The following is a 22,035-nucleotide window of genomic DNA, read 5'->3' as shown; positions in this document are numbered from 1 at the left end:
TTGCTGCAACTACTTTTGTATACATACATACATAAATATTGCTTTGTTTGCCAGCGGCACTCCATTGCACTAATTGTTGTTCGTGTTGGACTTGAAACGCCTATGCCGCCTCCATAACTATGTATATATGTCTATTTATGTGTGTACATATATTATATTTGTTTGTATATTAACTGCATTATAATCACCAACAACTAGTTGCCATCATAATGAGTTCCGCAAGCAAGCAACAGCTTCCAAACGAAGCAAACAAACAAACAATAACCAACCAAAGTAGCAACATTGTTGGCTAAACTAAGCATTGCAGCACTAACTCTTTGATATTTATGCTTCACATAGTTAGTACTACTCGCTGGTGAAATGGTATCGACTCCCGTGGGTGACTTCTACTCATAAATATGCAATAGCACCGAAAGGTTCGATGTTTTGCGTGAGGCGACAGCGCAGGCGCAGCTCGCCTTTTTTTTTGCTGCTTCGACTGCGTCAACTTACGTAACTGTAGGCGACTGTACGCGATTTTGCGTGTGTTCTATGCATAAATATTGACAAAAAAAAAAACATTGGTAGCCGCTGCAGGGAGAGGAGCCGCCGACAAAGGAAGCTTGTTAAGTCATTTTTGACATGCGTATGGTAAACGAATTTAAACAAAGATTCGATTACTATGTTAACTAGTAATATGTAAAAAGAACAGGTAAAGAATTTAAAATATTATTCTATTTGCAACTATGTCGCTCTTGGGGAAATATTTTGGTTTGAGCAGTTAAACAATTGTATGTCAAAATCAAAAACTAAGAATTTTCTTTACTGAAGAGTGTGGAGCTTATATGGACCAACTAGCGAACATTCGATGCATAGATTTTTTTGTAACACCGATTGTTAAAAATTTACAACATCGCTAAATTGCCAATGAGAAGGTTGGACCTTCCTCTACCTTCGCTATTTCCATTCGTGCGACTATTGCCAGTGCCGCTGTATTTTAACTCGCCGAACGATATCCATGGCGTTGTTAAGCTCAGCGTTCCATCGCACAGTGGTACAAAATTGGCATTTTGTAGTGATAATTCACTGGAGCCTTCATTTTTCCTTTAGTTTGATTATTTTTTAATGGAAGTTAATAAAATTTGCAGGAGACCAGTTGCGCCCGATTTTTCAATTTTTGTTTGAAATGTTATGAATTTGAAATGTTATAAAAAAATTTTCACCAAATTAAAAATTGAATTTTATGAAAAATATTGGGTACGCAGTTTTATAGATCTTTATATTTTAACAGAGCTAAGAGATCGCTTTTATTTTGAATAATGTTTTCTACGCTAACATTTCGAGCACATGTGCACGCTAAATGGGAAATAATAGCGTTTATTATATTATTAAAAATCAACGCGGACTTGTAGCCACTTGCAACTTGCACTTTGTAAGACTAAAATTTAATGATCTATAAAACTGCATACCCAAAAATTATTATAAAAATCAAAAAAAGTAATAATTTTTGTGAAATTTTTTTGATAACATTTAAAATTTTTTCCCCATTTTGGGAGAGCCCTACAATTGTTTTCAGCTAGTTGTTATTATATAAAATTTATTAACTGGAACAGGATAATCGATTTTCTTCAAAATTGCTACCTTTTCTACTTTTTTCGCAATTTTTATTGATAAATTTAACACAAACAAACAAAAATTCAAAAATCAGGCTCAACTGGTATCTTTAAAATTTTATTGGCTTTGATTTAAAAAATAATAATTAATGAAATTAAGTGAAAAACTAGGCTTCAGTGAATTTTGAACACGAAATGCCAATTTTGAACCAACGCGTATAGGGTTCGGGAACCCGCCGCAGAATATTTCCTACGAAAACTCCAAGGGCCGCCATATCGGATGTTGTCATTGTCCACTTTTTCCACTCAGTGGTTCCAAATCAACGAAAAGTGGAGAAAAAATTCAATATATCATGAAGGGTTAGCCCAGTCATTTGATTGGTTTGATGAAACTTGATCTACCATCTAATACGAATTAAAAAAAAGAAAAATTTAAATTGTAGAAAAAAATTGCTGCCGAAAGTTTCCGAAAATACTATTTAAATCATAAAAATTTTTTTCATCGATGACACCTATATGTAAAATCCTGCATGGAAACTTAAATTTCAATATTCTGCCCATTATTTCCCATTTTCGGAGAATACGGTAAAAATAATAATTAAAATATAATAGCTTGTTTATTTTTAACCTATAAAATAATACCGTTCAAATTAGTAGAAAATTTAGAATCAGGCAGAAGATGCCAAAAATTCGAATACATACTTTTTTAAATTGTCAGAAATATAGTCCAGTAAAACTAGACTTTTTCTTAAAAAAATTTGTAGCGGCATTTTTTTATGCACGGCCGGGAACGCGATAAACATAGCGTTGTACGGGATGCGCCGTAAGACTCATTTCCACACCTTCGCCTGTTTCCATAAAAAAAAACACGTTTCCCGTCGATTAGGCCTACTGGGGAAACCACGTTAAAACTCTACCGTAAAAACTCTACGGTGGTGTGGAAAATTAGTTTTACGGCGCATCCCGTACATCGCTATGTTTACCGCGTTCCCGGCCGTGATATAAGCGTCGTGCAAAAAATGTAGGTTTAAAAGTTGTGAAGAATGAAATTCTCTAGAACTTTGGAATTTCAATATGCAATGTATTTTCAACAGAAATTGTCAAAAAATGGCGAAAACAGTGACAATGTAAAATTTTTTTTGCAGCTTTGCAAATTTTTTACAATAAAAAATGCTATTTTAAAAAAACCTTCTATATAACAAATGTGGGAAATTAAATTCTTTACATATTTGTATCTAACCATTTTTTACGAAAAATGCAAAATAAGCTTGCAAATCGCAAAAAACCCAAAAAAAAACTTAAATCCAAGATGGCAGAATGTTGCCAAATTAAATTTAGGAGCAATACTGTGGATCCATGATCTACGTGTCAAATAGAAGTAAACTGCTTAAAAAAATTGCTGTTACAAATTTTATTTCAATTTTCCGATTGCATGAAATTGGTTTCCCTCACCATTTAATTCTTCGACTAAATGGGGATAGTTTCAGGGCAAATACCTTGGTTAGAACAAATCTTGGCTATTCTTCTAGCGGACCTATTCAAAAATAGCGGATGGAACCTAAAGAAATGCTGATATTTTGAACATTTTTTATTTTTTTTTTTTTTGTTCGAATTTCTGTCAGTGTAGCCCTTTTTATCTGCTTTCCGGCTTATGTACATACATTAATATACACACACATATGTGCATATTTCTTTGTACAAATACAACTCTGTGTACCTGTGCACGCATGCGAACGAACACACATCTTCCCTTTCTAATTTAGCGTCTAATCTGCGCCAGAAGCGTTGTTGCGTTTCGCTTTCATCTCGCCGCCATCAGTAGAGCGCGCTCGCCGCTATTCAATTGTTCAGCGCCGTTTCTGCGGCGGTGATTTGTCGTTTAGGACAGACAAAGATAATTCAGATTGCTGATTATTACGAGTAATCCACTAAGGGAATAGAGGAAACTTGAATTGGTTGTATGGCGTGCTGGAGTACCACCTAGCCATTATTGCGCGCGAGCGTAATATACTACTTTTGGTCATGGCAGCATGGAGCTAAGAGGCAGGCACACACACTTGTTTCCTAATAAATATGTACATATATATGTATGGGCATGCATGTATATAGGCAAATAAAATCTGCATGCAAATGTGCTGGCACATTGAACACATCCACCAACTGTACCAGAGTGGGGTAGGGTAAAATGTTCAAGGCCTTTTGCGCATCCTTGACCACTTAATACGCTTGGCAGGCTTTATAAGAAGCCGCCACATTTAGTGAAATAAAAAAACACAAACACTTTGTGACAACATTAACCACTCTTTAATAGATTTTGCGGTTCACTTTTGCTATGCCAGCGCCACAGCTAAAGCTGCTCTGCCTCCTTACTCTAAAGCACATCGGTGTAGAATTTACCACCTGAGTTACACGACGTAAACACAGCGAAAACAAAAAAACAAGTGTGACGAATGTGCAAAGGTGGAAAGCGGCTTGCGGTCGCCGGCCTATTAGATGCTCTGGTCACGACAACAAGTGCTAACCTTCTAGCCCACCCCACTTACCGCCCCCTACTATACTCCTTGTGCCGTGCATGAAAGCTTGCCATTACAGCGCGCCGATCCATGCCGAGTAGCGCCAGTCCACAATTCCGGCCACAGTAAAATTGCACACCGCAGCACAGTAGCTGTGACGATAATAACCGCAATCAGCAGCATACAAAAAAAAAATAACTTGCTCGTAAAATATAATAAAATCTGTTGCGCTGGATAAATCGTTGTGGTGTGGCATGTAGAGTGAGTCCGGCTGGGCGCATGGACAAGCATGTGGCATACAGTGAGGCAAATTGCAAAGCGAATGTGCTAAATTAATAAAGCAGAGTGAAATAGTCAAAGCTTTAGTTGGGCTTTGCGTCATTGGTTTAAAGGATTTGCAGCGTTGCTTAACTCTACGCGATATTACTTGCCATTTCAGTTTGGCAGTGTTACTTTTTCAGATATGTTTCGCCACAATTTGCTTCATTTTCCTTAAGATTAGCGCCTGATTTTATATAAAATCATTTTTTTATAAGTAAGTAAGTAGTAGGTATTTTTAATTTCAATTTTGCTTTTATTACTCTGCTGCTGCTGCTGCTGCTACTAACTGCTGATCGTCATCGCCATCGCCATCGTCATCGCCATCGCCATCGTCATCACCATCACCATCGTCATCACCATTGCGGCCTCTTTGATCCTGGCATTCTATTGTTCCGTTTCAAAGGCCACTATTATGTAAACAATCGGCACCTTTGATCTTGGCCGCATCAAAGCGATGCCGCCAACCTTCATCTTGCCGCACTCGTTTTCTCTCTCTCTCTCTCTTCCGATCCACACAACTGCCATAGAGCAGCGCGCATCACTTAATCTTTACGGAAGCATTGAATTTACGTGCCACAGCACTCAGTCACTTACACTCACTGACACTGGCGCACAGGTAAACTTATACTTACGCGCATAGTATAATAGGGTGACGCGTTTGATGTTTCAGGAACTGTCTTAAAAGATAAGAATTCATGAGTTTTCGTTTAGCATTCTCTGTTTAGGTATTTTTTGAATTTATTTATCGATACTGTTATCGTTAAAGTTATCGGTATCGGTTTCTATATATTGTAAAAAAAGCATTAGTCAATATTTCGTTTCATATACATCGTTATCGACGATTTTTGATCGATTAATCGATATATTATTGAAATATTTATCGATAGCACTACTGATAAATTTTTTTCCACGAATCTATGATAAATAAATCGATAACGAATCAAAATATTTATCGATAGCACTACTGATAAATTTCTTTTTGTTGCTCTTACCATCATATTTACACGCTTTATATTGGAATGCAGCTTGAAATGCAACTGTCTTCGTGTTCAGAGGGTACTACTGGAGTTTTACGTACTTACTTAGATATATGTCAGTAGTATCTTCCATTTTCCATTGTTTTTTTATTTATATTTTCTTTATTTTATTTTATTTTCCTTTATCTGGTTATATTTTAGTTTACATTATAATTTAACTTATTGTATTTAAGTGAATCTAAAATTTTAGGTTTAATTCTATTAAAACGTCTGTGGATGAAATTGAAATTCCGCTGGCCATAGGATTCGATTTCCGCATTACTGCCGTCTGTCAGGTTACAATTTTGTTTGGAGCAACTGTACCGTTAATCCGCATTCAAGTTGCCGTCTAACTATGCTATTAGAAAACGTCATATAAACAGCTTAAGGGATTTTATTAAGGGCATGAAAAGTGGATTTTAGACTTTCGAAATTAACTCTATGAGTCGGTGTCCAAAAAACAAACCTAAAATCAGTAAATTCCTTATTCTGATTACAAAATGAACGACCCTGTTTATGGTTTGTACATAGCACTTGCTTACCACAAGTATGCCAAGTATTTTCAACCATCCAGAAAACACGCATAGCAAAAATGTGTTTTCTTTTCGTGGTTAAGTTATTACATTTACGTTTTTTGTAACAACATTTACTATTATTATTCATAATTATCTTTAATTAAATGTATCACTAGATTTGAAATATTTAATCGGCATATCTGACGATCTCATAATTATGCGCTTATTTGCAATATACTCGATAAATTTTAACAAACCAAGCAAAATTAAATTTTTAGTTTCTAACTTCAAAGCAAAGCAAAGGTTTCATGCTTGGAAAAAAGAAAATGTATCAAAAAAAAATTGGATCAATGAGAAATGTCTCATAACTTGCATGTGAAGTTTCCACATTTTCTAAACGTCCAGATTAGGAACACAAATGTCGTTGCGATATGATAGGATACCATATCAATTCTTTTGTCAAACCGAGAATTTTTTACTCGATATATACTTTTGAAATTATATTTAAAAAAATCGAGTAATTGAACCTCACTATTTTCAAAATGAGATTTTTTGCAGATACTCATATTTTATCTCATCTATGTTAAATGAGAACAAACTAGTTGCTAACCACTACTAACTAAATCGACGAAATGGAGGTTGCAGCGGATCTGCTCAATAGTGTTCTACTGGAATCCTTTTATGACGGCATTGTGCCTGGTCCCATAAAATAAAATACAGTGCTCCTTTGTGGAGCGGTAAATAGCGTGCAAAGCGCAAAACTATGAAGAAACTTTTCAAGAGGGTCAAAAGGACTCACCAGTGTAACGAGTATAATGTTGCTCTCACTGTCTATAACAAACCTATTAGACGCTCGAAGAGGAACTCGTTGAGGCAGCAGTTAAAAGAGCGCTGTCGGAGGCCTTCCGTCTGCCTAAAATTGTAGAAAAAAGGGGTCTTCCAATGGGATAGGTCTGTTAAGGACAATAACAGCCAAACCCTGTATGCCCTGATCTAAGTGTATTTTGCAGGTTCTTCATTGGAGCACAATGAGATGACCCACGCCTTCTCGGAGCACAGTTTCCCTAGAGTGAAAAGTCATAGCAGTTTCCATCTTTTACGGAGACAAAGTACGGTGGTTGGTAAAGTATGTCGAATCCTTCATAGCAGCAGGTGCTGATGGAATTTTTTCAGCCCATCTACAAAGAAGTGTTGATGACATCATTGATCCACTGATTTGTATATTTAGGGATGCTTGTTGCTGGGAATACGTACCGTACGCTTGGAGGAACCAAACCTTTATTCGGTGAAGGTTTGAACTGACAGTGCTTGTAAACTCCGTTGAGATGAAATATATAGGGGTGCCCTAGATAAGAGACTTAAATGGAACTAATGCCTTGAGAAAAAATTTTCCAAAGCCACACGACCCATGTGTAGCTGACGGACGAAGTCCAGAGGTTTATAAAATAACCGCTGGACCTGTTAACGTATCGACATCCCATAACGGTAGTCAAAGGGAGCCGAACTCAACTTACATCAACTCCCCAACTGTGAATGCCGTTTTACTTAGGAACACAACTACCCAACATGGACAGAACACCGTCTACCTTAGAATACTCGCACTACAACCGCTTTGGATACTGCAGCATGTTAAACTCCCACCTGAGCAGAATAGACTCAGATATGCCCAACATTTGTCCATTATGCGGGGAAACACACCATGACTCGACACACCTCTTCGCATGCCCACGAAATCGCACTCGGACATATCCGTCTGGTCCAACCCGGTCGGAGTGTGACACCTTCCGAGCGTCACGTTAGTTGCGCTTGACGACAAAGAAGGCCTTTTGGAAGAACATGGAACATTTGGCTGACTTTCCTATTTTTTTTTTTTGTGTACACTTATTTTCTGCCCCTTAGTTGGCGAAGCTCGATTTCAGTGCAGTAAATAGATGGTTTGAACATTTTTTATTCTCCTTTATAAGAATTTTTACGATATCTTGCTGATATGTAAACATCTCAAGTCTCGGTATGGGTAAAATTTGCGTTAACCCAGCAGAAAATCTGTAATTTCTGCTGTGTAACCCAGCAGAAAACTGCTTCTTGTGTGTACAAATGAACAATTCTGAACTAGTTCAGGGCTATTTGAGGACCATTGCGGGACTAATTGACGACTAATTTAGGAACATTTCGAAATAAGAACAAGACTATTTCAGGAACATTTTGAGTCCAATTCGGGATCATTTTGGGACTATTTCAGCAATATGTCGGGATCATTTTGGGACTAGCTCAGTATGATTTCGGGACTAGTTAAGGACTATTTTCGGATCATTTGGCACTAGTTCGGAATTGCTTTTTTTCATAAGCTGTTTTTCATTTTTGCTATTTTGTGAAATCCTTCTTACATGTTTCCTCGGTTTGAATTTTGAAATTCCTGCCCGTAATTTGTTTGTAAGTCAAATATGTATTAGTGGCATGGTGCAACTATGATAGCACGGTCGACTTATGTACAGTATTAGAAAAAATTATAGCCGCACCAAATTTTGACAAGTTTTAAAATTTTATTTTTGTGCTTATTTAATTTAGGTTAGGTTTTTTATAGTTCACCCTTTACCAGCATCCGTATAAATACAAGTTTAAAGGCAGTGTCACATGATTGGGAATTCGCCGAAATTTGGTGCAAATCGTATCCCAATTGTGAGAATTCGCAAATGTTTTTTTTATCCCAATCACGAAAAATAATTTGTTAAAATTTTTAATTGTTTTTTAAGTTTTTAAATTGTTCCAAGCTTTTGACTGCAAAAAAAAAACTTTTCCCAATTTTTTTTTATTTTGTACCAATAGCCCAATATAAAAAAGCACAAATCTGTACAAATGTACCAATCGCATACACTGTCTTAAAAATGTATGCGATAAAAAAAAAATTCAATGAATTTTAGTAAAAATTTCGAGTTTTTAATTAGATTCTGAGTATGCAGCTTTGTAGCCCATTGATTTCTAATAGAATAAAGTACAACTTTCAAATGGCTACAAATTACGGTTGATCTTTTAGAATTTTTAAAAAGCTCGAAATTTGCACGAAAGTTTGTTGAATTTTTTTTTTTAATATTGCACAAAGTTGGTAAAGAACAAAGAACGCGAGATTTAGCTTAGATTTATTTTAAAATTTCAACAACAATGTCGGCAAACATTAAAGAATACATAATTTTGTGTGTCTGCTTTAATTATCTGTCATTAGTTGTCTTGAAATTCCATAAACACGCATTGAAAAGCTGTAACAATACCAACAAAACATTGGCCAAATCACGCGTGTGAACAAATAATACAATCCGAAAAAGGGTAAAAATTGGAGCCATGAAAAAGATAGTAAATCCTTCGGGATCACAAACTTTTTGGTGAAGAATATTTTCCCACAATCAACATAATTTGCGTAAGAGTGAAAAATTAGTACTTTCGTACTATGATAATTCAGTATTTTTATATATGTACGCTGAAGGGGACTTTACCAAATCACATTGCCAATGTAAGCTCCAGTTGTCACCCGTCCATAACTTACATACAAAACCATACGCATATACCAATCGGTGTGCTTGACATCACACACACACACACACACATATATACATACAACAGAAATAAATTGGTGCGGAAATGCTACTGCGCTGCATGAATGTTGCGGGCATACATACATGCATACATAGTGAGGAGCGCAAACAAATAACAAAAGACTTAAGCGACGAACTCGAATTCTGGTCATGCGCGATGAAATCCTAAAAATGTATGTTAAAGCAATCAACGGGTAAGGAAATTAAAACCTAAATACTTCCAGACTACAAACAAACAAACTAAAAAATACAATTTAAAAAGGGCAAAGTAACAAATAATAATAATGAAGGTAAAATTTAATCGTTAAAAACCAGAAGCAATTTCGGCATTCGATTAAGAAGATCAGAGGCAAAGATAACAACGGTAATACGGTTATTAACAAGTAGCCAAAGAGCGGGATTATAACAATTATTAAGAACATGATTTTATCTTTGGCCTTTCGCTTTGCCGCCTTTTGTTGTTTGTCACTTGCCGCTTGTCGCAAAGCGATCACCAATCCGATTTTGTCTTTCCCAGCTGACCGTAATTTGTTGCTTTTGAACATTTGCGAAAGCCAGTAGTCGATTGCGACAATCAGTGGCTGCGAGTGCGAAGTATTTATTTATTGCTAGACTATACTGAAGCATAACAGACGGTTGGGCTTCGGTATGCTTCTGATATGTTCTGTGATATTTTCAGAGGCCTATTTTTCTATGCTGACTGCGCTGCTGCTATTGTGAATAAGAGTTTAGCAAAATGCTAATACGTACGCGAAAACACAATCGCCGTTCATTGGGGGCGTAAAATTTTAGGTTTCTCCACTAATCGGCAGAGAAACTGCTGGAAACTGCCTAGCCGACGAGCTGGCAAGGAGGGAGACGGAAATATCTGAAGTCAATTCCCTTGAGAATGCGGGCATACCTCTAACCTCCTGCAAACACAGACTAAAGGCTGAACTCATCGAGGAGGTAAACACCAGGTGGGCTGTGGAACCCCCCTGCCGTACTACCAGGCAAATTTGGCAAATGATTGATGTAAAGCGGATCCATAGCTCTTACTCGGCTGGACCGCTCCTCTCTCAGATTATAAGTCGGGTAATCACCGGACACTGCTTGATGGGGACACACGGAAAAAGGTTAGGCTACCCCACCAATGATTTTTGCCGCAGCTGCAGGGACGAGGAGGAGACCATCGAACATTATCTCTGTCATTGTCCCGCCCTGGTCAACATGCGCAACCAACTCTTCAACAAGAACTTTTTGGATTGTTTAGCCGACTTGAACTCGGCGAGCGTCCTCGACATTTTGTGCAATATACACTCGGTGGTTCAATTACTAATGGAGGGTAAGAAAGAAACGGCTTCGGCCAGTGGTATAACAACAGGCTTTTCCAGCCTATGTGCGCTCCGTGCTCTGCACCACGTCAAAAAAATAAATATACTGAAATATGACCAGAATAAGACTCAAATTTTATGCAGGCTCAGATTCTTTAAATTCCTAAATGTTCATTTTTTGTTGCCCTGTATGGGTCAAGTCTAGTAATTACCAAACAAATTTGTATACAGCTAAGGTCCACATGCTCTTCTGAGCAATGACGAGGCTGGCGATACTGGTGGCGTTTGTTGAAGAAGAACTCTAACAAATATATGCATAACCATGAAGCTCACGTTCCTGCAAGACCAAGACCAAGTGAGAACAGCAATTATTCAGCTTAGAAACAACAAAGCCCCTGGAGGATACGGTTTACCGGCTAAGCTGTTCAAAACCAGGGCGCAGAGCTGGTAGGGGCCATGGTGAAAATGTTTCTTACATTTCAGAATTAAATAATCGTATAAAATCTTCAATACGAGTTCATGCCCACGCCTTCCTACGATTTTCTTTGAAAATTCTTAAAGAAATCAGCGCCACACACACACATGCTATTATTAGAAGGCTAGACGAGGTGGAACCGTAGGAGATAGCACAGGATTCCTCGGCAGTTCTGAGTGTCCATGACCCACTTAAAGCCAGGGGTCTTTTGAAAACTTACGGCAGTCTTTACAGCGCACTGGCCTTATGGGATACATGGCGAAAAAAATTGTCTAACCCTTCAATAGGTTCTGTCGCAACTGCGAGGTCCCCGGCTCAAAGGAGAGAGTCTAACACTTTATGAGGGAGCGCCCAGACATTTGGAGAGAAGAAATTTAATGAAGTAGGGATATAGCAAATCCTTAACTTTAAGTAGTCCATATATAGGTAGTAAGTTTTATTAAAGAGCAAGTAAATACTTAGAAGAAAAAGAAATTAGCAGCTCAGCACAGGGGTACTTTAGTATGTAGATATCTACATACATACATATATACTCTTTTCGTTTGCACTATTTTGCCGTATTGCCTCATTTACGGATCATTATTAGTTTTGTTATTGTTTACCATATTCTAAACAAAATTTCAGCTTTATTATCTACTGCCGCCAGCATTCGCGATAGCATACCCACAGCTATATATGTAGCCCCAGTCATACAAATATAGATACACTTTGTACTTTGCGCAAACGAATGTAAACAAAAGAGCAAAAATCCAAATAAGAACAAAACCCTCTGCACTCACAAGGGCACAAACTCACACAGGCACACACACACACACACACATGTAAACTGCAGATGCGATAAGAAATATTGAGCGTACCGATTGTGACTTTCCATGTTTGCCACGCTAAGAGCATAGAACAATTTACTGATAAGACACGCAGTCGGTGCAATCAAAAGTTGTTTTCCGAAGAGTGCGCCTCAACGCGCACCTGAGCTAGGAGCCGGTCGCGTAAGAGAGAGTGAGGGAGTGCGAGTGAGATGGTAGCCAAGAAGCTAAGCTAAGAGAATACGCGCACTGTAGCACTAAATAATTCATTTGAAATGAGCAAATCGTGCGCAGGCGACATTGTTTGCCACAAGCTGAGCCGGCCGCAGCAGCAATCGGAGTATCAGAGGACGGCGACGCGTCACGAAATTGGGCCTACTGATATATCGGCGGACTTACTGATGTTGTTGTTGCTGCTGCTGTTGTTGCCACTGGCAATGTCTTTGCTTGGCGGCCAGATCACTCGTTCGGCAAAAGACAAGAAGTAAACAACAGACAGTGGCAGCGCCTGTGGCTGCTGCTGCTGCTGCTGCTGCTGCTGCTACTGCTTCCAGCACTTCTCTACAGCTCAGCAAATTTACAACAAGATACAGATACATTTCGTAGCCGTGTTTCTGCGTTCACCTTCAACATTCCGCGACGAACGCTCAATGCAAACGGACGTGTATTCCTCCGTCACGAAATTATCTCAAATTTTAATAATATTTCGATTGGAAAAAGTTAACGTACTCGTAAAACGCAAGCAAGTGTTTAAACACGTTTTCAACGTTACAAAAAAAAAATAAAAACAGAAAAGTGTGTTAAATATAAAATAAAAGAAAATAACTAAGTTTATAAAATTTTTTTCAATAACTTAAAAAAATTCGAATTGTAAAAATATATTTGTGTGTAAAGTGTTTACTTTTGCGTAGCAAACAACTAAGTGGAAAACGCTATCTATAAAAATATTGTGAACATACTTATTTTTTATTTACGTAAAAATATACACCAGAATATGAAAAAAAAAATAATTTAAATCTGAATAAAATGTCAAATAGAAGCCAAGTTTAATTTCTGCTTTGCATTTGTAACAACAACAAACTGCCTACAAAATGCCGATATCAATTTTTTACAACAACGAACAAATGCTAATGACAATTGTCAATACAAAAACAACAATAAATCGTACAATAATGTCAACGAGTAGTAATATAAATCATCGAACTGACAGCGGTTTAATCAAGGTGAGTTTATACAATTATTGACCACAACCTTTTTTATTCGCTACTTATACCGAATTCAATGATTTTTGATTTTTTTTTTTTTTTTTTGAAAATCATATCGTAGCTTTGGTATAAGAAAAATTCAAAAATAAGCCCCAAAAAAATAAACTTGCATATAATTTTTGCTTAAAATTTATTATTTTTAAATAAACCCAAACAAAGAATTAAGTAGAATCCCTTATGTTTCACTAAAGCAATTTAAGTGAAAAATTATTATAATTTTTTTTAATTTTATATGGAAATTGACAGAAAATAAAAAATCAAGTTCCATCTAAATTGCTTGTGAAACCGGCTGTTAATGATTTTCTGAGTTGCAAATTTTAAATAAGCGCCTTATGACATGTTTTCACTTTGCGCTTGCCATTAAATTAGTAAGAACTCATTATAAAAACAAAATCAATTAAATTAAGAAAATCTGACGAAAATAATTTTTTTTTTTTTTTTTAATGTGAAACATTTTATTCTCAAAGTATAACATACATATAACTAACTTAATTCACAAAGGCTCTAACCAACACCTTTTTCGAAAGTGTCTTTTTCACAGATTTTTGTAGGATATATTAAAATACACCTTCAATAAAAATGTTAAAGGGCTAGTGCCATTAAACACGAAGTTATATGTCACTTTTTTAAAAAACCTACCTGTCTTTCATATTATTTTATAATGATTTTGCTTAACCTGTAAAATAAAAAAAATGTTGTTTAGATCGTGAAAACCACTCACTACACTTTTTTTCTTGTTTGCTACTACAACCGTTTGTCGGTTTGGCACATCCAGATTGCGGACATGATCGCACAAAACGCCTATATCTGCTATCTGAAATTTAATATTAAGTCATTTAAAGACCTTTCTAGGCTCAAACTCTGACTCAAGGTCCGATATCACCTAGTTGATCCCTCCACAGGGTGTTGACGCTATACTATAATCGCCGTAAGACCTGCACATAAACTGCCTCTAAAGTTGAAAGCAGTTTTGTACGCAATATTTTTGTCCGATCGGCAAATCCGCCGGTTAAAGACAAACTAGAGAGTCCTTCCGTCTTTGTTTCGTTTCATTTTAATAAAAGTTAGCCCATATACAATCTCTATTATTTTAAGAAATATTTTTTAATTCCTTGTATGTGTAATTCCGACCGCGTTACAGTTAAATAATAAAATTCATGAATGTAACAGTCGCTTCTCCGAAAAACTGGGGAGAATTTTGGAAACATTTTGGTTTTTTTTTTTATTCTTTAAACATGAATAACAAAACAGGATTCATTTAAAATAAAATAACGTAAACCGTTTAAATTATATATAACTAACCAAAAAAAAGGCTTTATAAAATGAAGCATTTAAACCACATTATTTTTTTGGCATTTGATTCGATTGCTCAAATTTAGTACCTGCTGAAGAATTTTTGTTGAATGAAATTTTTAGTACTTAAAATACCAGGGACTTCTGGAATTTCTAGTTTTATTCAAATTGATTTGAGAAAATATTATTGACATATTTGTTGTGGCGACTGGAATGCAACTATTTCTTTTTTTTTTCAAATAAGGAAACGTTGCTGCTTTAGCGTCCCTTAGTTTCTTAAAAATTTGCATACAAAAACCTGACAGAGAAATTTAAATTTATTTGTTCAAATCGAAAATTTCGAAGAAACTGTAATTTTTACTAGGAGATAAATAATTTAAACAATTGCCGGCTTGTCGAAAAATTGTAATTTTCAGTTAAAACTGTGAATCTGGCCACATTGCTTGGAGTGGACAATACTCCGGTGGAGTTTATGAGGTAAATGCTTATTCGAAGGATGGTGACGGCAAGCATAGGTAAGAGACAAGTTTCGCGACAAGAGGCAGTCTCTAAGGTGGCGTGGCTCTCGCCAATTGCGGTAGAGGAAATTATTTGATAGAGAGCACCTTTCGACACATTCATGCGCTATTGTCATTACATTCATTCGAAAAAAGTTTGGGAACTTGTGCTCTTTACTAGGTACATAGATAATATAAAACTCCGTCGGTAACTAGCGCTATACGGGCTCGGCCTTAGTTTCACTAAAAATTCGAAATTTTATATGTAACTCTGGGTAAGAAGTTAAACTTGAAGAAGAGCAAAAAATTACATAAATAATTAAAAAAATAAATAAATAAATTTTTATCAAAATATTCCCGAACCTTAACATATCATTTCGCACCTCAAATTTTGATCAGCCGTTATTTCATGTTTCCCTTTTTCCTATCAAACCAGCAGCCTAATTATGTCATAATTTAGAATTTCGATCAAAAAAGTGGTAAAAAAACCCAAACAATTCTATTAAAGCAAACATTCTAATCAACACCAAAATTAAATCTGTCTCAACTCTACCCACCTCTATTGCCATAGTATGACCATTCTAGGTAAGTAGCTTACCTGCTCACCAAACATACATAAATCATTCGGGTGCACCCAATAGTGAGCACACACACACACAAACATTCCAACTCCTGTGGATAACCATGCACAGTAGCCGAATTGTACAAATGCGCGCGCTAACATACATACATACCTACAAACACACATACATACATAGATAAGTACGCGCCCACAGAGCGGTAAACGGCAGCTTTTGATCTCTGACACCCGCTGTGGACTTGTCAAATTAATAAATTTACCGCCTTTGCATTGAAAGACAAGTTTTAGCGTTTGCGCAGACCAAGTGAGCAACAACAAAAATTACCATATCTATACAGCAACAAATACTACATAAAGTTAAAAAGAAATTGTTTTTCTGTGGAAAACAATACCCTTCTTAAAAGTACGTACGTATACGTAGATACATACTTACGGCACAAGCATTTACATGCAACTTCACAATAAAATACGATTAAATTCAAATGATGCAGCTTTGTGGGCCAGCTGCAGCAGCAGAAGAAGTAGCGCAAGTCAATGTGTGCTTGTGCGCGCGTGCGCACGCGCTTTATTCAACTCTTTGGCAATATGCCGCCGCCAAGTGGCACCTTGACCGAAAGGAGGATGCAAGAACAAAAAAATAAACGAAAATAAAACTGAAACCCGAAAAAAAAACAAAAAACAAAAAAATTTAGACGTAAATATTGCATTGCTGCTCGAACTAAGACAGTCGCTCATCAATTTTACCGAAAAAACGAAAACGACTATCGCCAACCGAGTGGGATGTGGCACGGCAGCATGTGGCATTCGCAGCGGCGCGATCATAAAATGTAACATTTGCCGCGTGCTTTTGTTGTTATAATGGTGTGTCTGTCTGTCGGTTTAGTCTGCATGTATGTATGTATGCACATCGTTTGAATGCCATATATAAAAGACTGGTTTATAATCGTTCGCTCGATTGTGGTCGGCATAAATTCTTTGGTCGAAAACCGCGCGTGGCAAACGCACAGTAATCCTTAAAGTAATGGTTGTTGTTTTCCGAAAATATATGAAGCAGAATTTAAGAATGCAAAAATCTTCAAACTTAGTCAAATTCTTTGGCAGATAGAAATTATGCGTAGGAAGGTGGGGCCACTATAGTTGGCTCAGCATGTAAATGGTTATTCTTGGAACCCTTCAAACCATAGCACCATCAATAACAATTACACCAAAGAAAAGACCCACGGCTCAGGTTCCTTTATATTTCGGAAAGGTTTGTTTAAACTTAACATAAAAAACTGCGCCGAAAAGAAGACCTTGCATTGAAGGAACCCGTGAATTGAACGTTCTCCGCTCAGGACGTCTGTCATTTTGGCCGAAAACATTCTCAATCTTATTTGCTGAAACTGTATTTGATGATGCCATACACTATTGCAGTTTGGTTCAAGGAGACTTGTTGGCGATGATTACCATTTTTTACTCATGAACATCTACAGAGTCAAAACAACTCGCCGATATCGCTGAATAAGAAGAAACGTTACCCAAAATAAGATATATCGGACCGAAATTAAAATTTTAACTTGGGAAGAAAAATGTCTACAGTTCATTTTGGATGAAGTATCATTCACGGCCATTTTGAATATCCTTCTTAATCATCTTGGTATGTCTAGAGGAAGCGCAGTATCTGTCTGTTCAAATGAGATCTTCCGACCTATCGAGGGGTCATGCAAAGGGTGGCCGATTGAGAGAGCCTTTTGAGAAATTTATATAGAAGTCGAAATACTTAATCTGTGTAAACTGCTCAGGACGTCAGATCGAGAGAACGTACTCAGACATAGTCGTAAGAGTCAAAAGCTTATTCTTAGAGTTCTTGGAGCACAATCTAGATGCCATATCGCCTTGGTATGTCTAGAAGGAACGCAAGATCAGTACACGCTCAATTCCAAAGAGACAAACAGTACAGCAAAGATGACTAGTGATCCAGCTGACCAATCGAGGGTACGTACTCAGACATTGTCATAAGAGTCGAAAGGTTTAATCTGAGAGATCTTGAAGTATAATCGAAATGCATTCGTAACTTTCTAAATAACCCTCTTGGTATCTCTACAAAGCAAAGGTAGCCAGCGGTACGGCCAACTGATTGAGGGAACGTATTGAGACATTGTCGAAAGGATTAATCCAGGAGATGTTGGTAACTAATCTTAACGCATTCTAAATGTCTTCCGTAATCATTTTGTTTTCTAAAAAGTCAGCGGAAGTTGGTTTCGGAGACTCGTCAATGCTTAAATACTTGTTGTTGGTTTTGCAAGTTCAGGCGCACGCTGCAAATAGTCTATGCCTGACGGCCTTCGGAAATTCGAGGAGTTTTATAAACTTGGAACTTCAAGTGTGACTAAATGATCAAAATCTCAAAACAGAAACTATGTTTTTTTTTTAATTTTATACAGAAGGAGATAATGAGGTTGTTCAGCATGAAGTTCTATAGGTGATAAATAGCCTTCGAAGCTATCCCAAGTACCTGCATTTATATATTATAAATATATTAACCAATATTCAACATCATTCAACATTTTTTTCTGAAGCTGATTGCATTCTAGAAGCCTCGAGAACATAACATTCATTATTCCTACTCCAAAATCACCTGTCCTCTGCAGAATTTAAGCACCATTTCAGCCAACACTACACCACAATGCACCATCATTTGTAAGGGGAAACGACATCGTCGTCATCATCATCGTCCTCGTCACAGCAGTTGCTACTGTTTTCAAAGTTAAGATCAATGCGCAACGCCGCCGCCTCTATTGAGACTTGAACTAAATAACCCTTGTCCAGAGACAGTGCAGAGCACTCAACAACATACCGGCCGACAAACAACAAAAAAAAAACTAAATTAAACAACATAAGCCAGCAAAGAAAAACAACAAGTAATAACAAACGAAGCAACAGCAACAACGTAAGCCATAACTAAAGCCAAGCCGAGCATGGCTGAGTCAAACCAAACACTTAAGTCAACCGCTGAGCCAACAAACAACAAAGGTAAGCCGTCCGAGGGTATCTCGGACCAGTTGTATCGGATCGTATCGGTTCGGCGTGGATTGGTTTGGACGACCCTTACTACCTGTGTAAATTATATGTATAGAGAAAAGAAAATAAAAGTAAAGCAAGAAAAGCACAAACGAAGAGAAGCAATGTGCGCCAGCGCCGTTTTCGATTGTACGTTTGGACGTTCGGTCGTCAGACAGTCCAACGTAAAGTTTTGTTTATTCATTGTATTGGTCATTTGGCTGTTATTTTCATGCTAAGACGGTTGGTTGGTCGGTTTGGCCGATCCTCGCGGTCGGTCGATCGCTGGTTCGTTTGTCTTTGCAACATGCCGCCAAGTGTCGGCAAAGATCAAAGCGAAATCGGCACGGGCTTAGCGCGCTCAGCGCAGAGGTGAGCATCGTGCCACAGTTGTAGCCGCAATCGCAGCAGCGATAGTGGACAGAGAGGACAGACAGACAGACGATAGATGATTGTGCGGACCAAAGATATGGTTATATATGTATATACATACATATGTACATGGATGGAGTGAACGGACATTGGGATTCGAACAAAGTAAGCAGTTGGGTGACTACTTGCCAACTGGGTTTGGTAGTTGTGCTCTTGCTTTCCGTTGCATAGACGGACGGACGGCCAGCAGCAGCAGCAGCAGCAACAGTAATATATTGCTATTGATAGTAGTAATAAGACCAACAATTGATCTACCGGCGAGCCTTCGCTTCGCTACGCTATCGGCTGCAGTAACCCCACCACTGTATGCTTTGCATTTTAGCCATCCACTATAGCCATGTAGCTCTTTTCACTGCGTTTGCCTTCTACTTTACGCAAAACTGCTTCCGAATTACATACCTGTCGCCGTCGCATCCAAACGAGCGAGCGTTCCTCCGTCCGCCAGTCCGTCCACTATCCGACTTTCTTACGTTCGTCACTTTTGCTTCACCTTTTTGTCTACACAATTTGTTTTGCTCTCTTCATTCTTCAGAAGAATCATGCCGACACTAAAAAGTAGAAACTCGCTAGCACACGCGCTTGTGCTTTGAATCTGCATAACAACAAACTTTCATACATACAAATATGCATATATGTATGTGCATTAGGGTGCATCGTTCTACGTACCAAAAAAAAAACATATATTTTAAGTAAGAATTTCTCCAAAATATTTTTGAAAAATTTTAAGATTTCGGTGAGCTGCACCCAGTTGAAAAATGCCGCCGAAATTCGAGCAAAAAATATGTAAATTAGTTTTTAAAAATATTTTTTTTTCAAAAAAATCACCTCATAAAAAGTCTGCATAAAAATATTTAAAAAGTAATTTAATAGAAAATCAAAATAAAGAAATGTTTGGGGGTACTTTCAAATAGGTTTAGCCCACGTAAATCTTAATACTTTTCCGAAATATTTTGGCTTTTTGGCAGAACTCTTACAATGTAATAAATTTTGGGATTCCTATAGAAAAATCGTTAAACTTTTTGGTGATGCACCCTAATGTACATATGTACATATCATTAAATATGCATGTGTGCTTACGCTCACTTGGCTACTGTTCTGCGCAATGTCAGCATTCTGAAAGCAACAGCTATTTATGTGCATATAATAACGGCGATATCAACAATATCTTTGCATATTCAGTGGTCGCCGCCGCCGCCGCCGCCGCTGCCATCACAGAGCGCGCAGCGAGCCGTCTGTTAATTCTTCGTCTTTGTGTTTGGTTAGCCTATTTCTGCTGCTACTCTTGAGGCTTCTACTTGAGCTTTGCGCATGCGCACAGAGGATGAAATTGAGCAGCACCAGCACCAGTGCCAACAGCAGCACCAACAACAGCAATTATTGCAACAATAACAAGCACAAACGACCAAGCTTAAGTGCATCGCTTCTACTCAATTGCCAATTGCCGTTTTGTTTCTTTTTTTTGTTTTGTTCTGCGCCGCATTGCAACCACAACACGCGCCGACATAATTGCCAATGTAACAAAAACAACAACATCAACAACAACAACAACAGCAGCAGCAAGCAACATTGCAACTTGTTTTTCACTACAGGTGCAATTTTCATGCGCACGCTTCTTGTTGTTTTGAAAAATTGCAGCTCGTTTTTCACCAGCAGCTCCGCTACTGGCAGTTGTGTGCATCCGAGTATGCGCAGTGGCATGGTTGGTACACCTCTTGAGGTGGAGTGCTTTAATATTGTCTTTTTTCCTTGTTTTTTGTTTTTTTTTTTTTTAGTTTTTTGTATTTGCAACCGGCGCTTGCCTCTTAAAGGCCGGCAGTGCGCCATTTGCCTGGGCATAATATTTGCCGCTTAAAGCCTTAATTAAACTATTAGCAAAACATTTAAATTACTTCACCGCTGGCGGCGGCGGCAGCTATGTGTACACCTAGAAGTGCAAAGATGCCGCGCGCGTCCCGATATTTGCATACATAAATACATACATACATATACTATATAAATATATGCATACTTTTGAATGGTGCTTTGTAGGCGGCGCTGCTACTTAATAGATTAGCTTCTTTGGCGTAAAAGACGTAGTTAGCTACTTTTAATGTGTTTTGGAATTAATGCTCGGTATTTATCTTTTATATGCTTCTTTGTTGTTGACCGCTTGAGTGGGAATACTGGAAAATTCAAAGGCTCTTAGGGCCGTTTTCTAATGTAAGCAATAAAGTTGCCTTTACTAACAGGGCAGATAAATTGTTCCTCACTTTAAAGTGTTTTAATTTTCTTATCTTACCGGTAAAAATAAATTTGTTATTTCGTAGAGTGAAACTTCACTACAGTTCCGAGAGTGAAACTTCACTACATTCGTCATATAATTTCAAAGGTTGGCAATGCAACATAAGCAAATATAGAGCAAGAGCAACTGTTAGCAAAAACCAAAACCTTTGGTTGAAATATCTAATATAGCTGGCTCATGAACCAAAACCAAACCAAAATTTAAAGTTGGGTACAAATTTTAAAGGTTGCATCGGGTGAGCAACAGTTTATCGATTCGAGAATTTAATGCGCTGATGAGAAAACGAAAACTCGTATATCGGGACGATAAAGTGGCCGGTAAACTAAAGGTTAGATGAGAAAACGGCCCTTAGTTTAGTAATCGTATTATAAAAAAATTTATACCACTTTGGTTTTCTTTATATGTGGCAACCCTTTTCAGCAATATTTCTGCATACAATTTTTTTCTGGTGTGAACATAAATGCACTTTAAAACTATAAATAAATACATTTTTTTTCGAACCTTTAAAAATAA

At 37.4% G+C, this 22,035-nt stretch overlaps 1 protein-coding gene across 1 annotated transcript in view; it reads left to right on the top strand.

The window, feature by feature from the left end:
- Positions 1-13,120: 13,120 nt before the first annotated feature.
- Notum (palmitoleoyl-protein carboxylesterase notum) overlaps positions 13,121-22,035 on the top strand; it is a 28,261-nt gene continuing 19,346 nt past the window's right edge. Inside the window, exon 1 of the mRNA XM_017619146.1 lies at positions 13,121-13,358. Within this exon, the coding sequence (XP_017474635.1) occupies positions 13,227-13,358 (132 nt within the window). The 5' untranslated portion in view covers positions 13,121-13,226. The remainder of the gene's footprint in view (positions 13,359-22,035) is intronic.

This window comes from Rhagoletis zephyria, unplaced genomic scaffold, assembly GCF_001687245.7.
Source record: "Rhagoletis zephyria isolate East Lansing unplaced genomic scaffold, Rhagoletis_zephyria_1.1 Rzeph_scaffold_00035, whole genome shotgun sequence".
Taxonomy (NCBI): domain Eukaryota; kingdom Metazoa; phylum Arthropoda; class Insecta; order Diptera; family Tephritidae; genus Rhagoletis; species Rhagoletis zephyria.
Note: the sequence above shows the minus strand (reverse complement) of the source record. Positions and strands in the feature narration are given on the sequence as shown.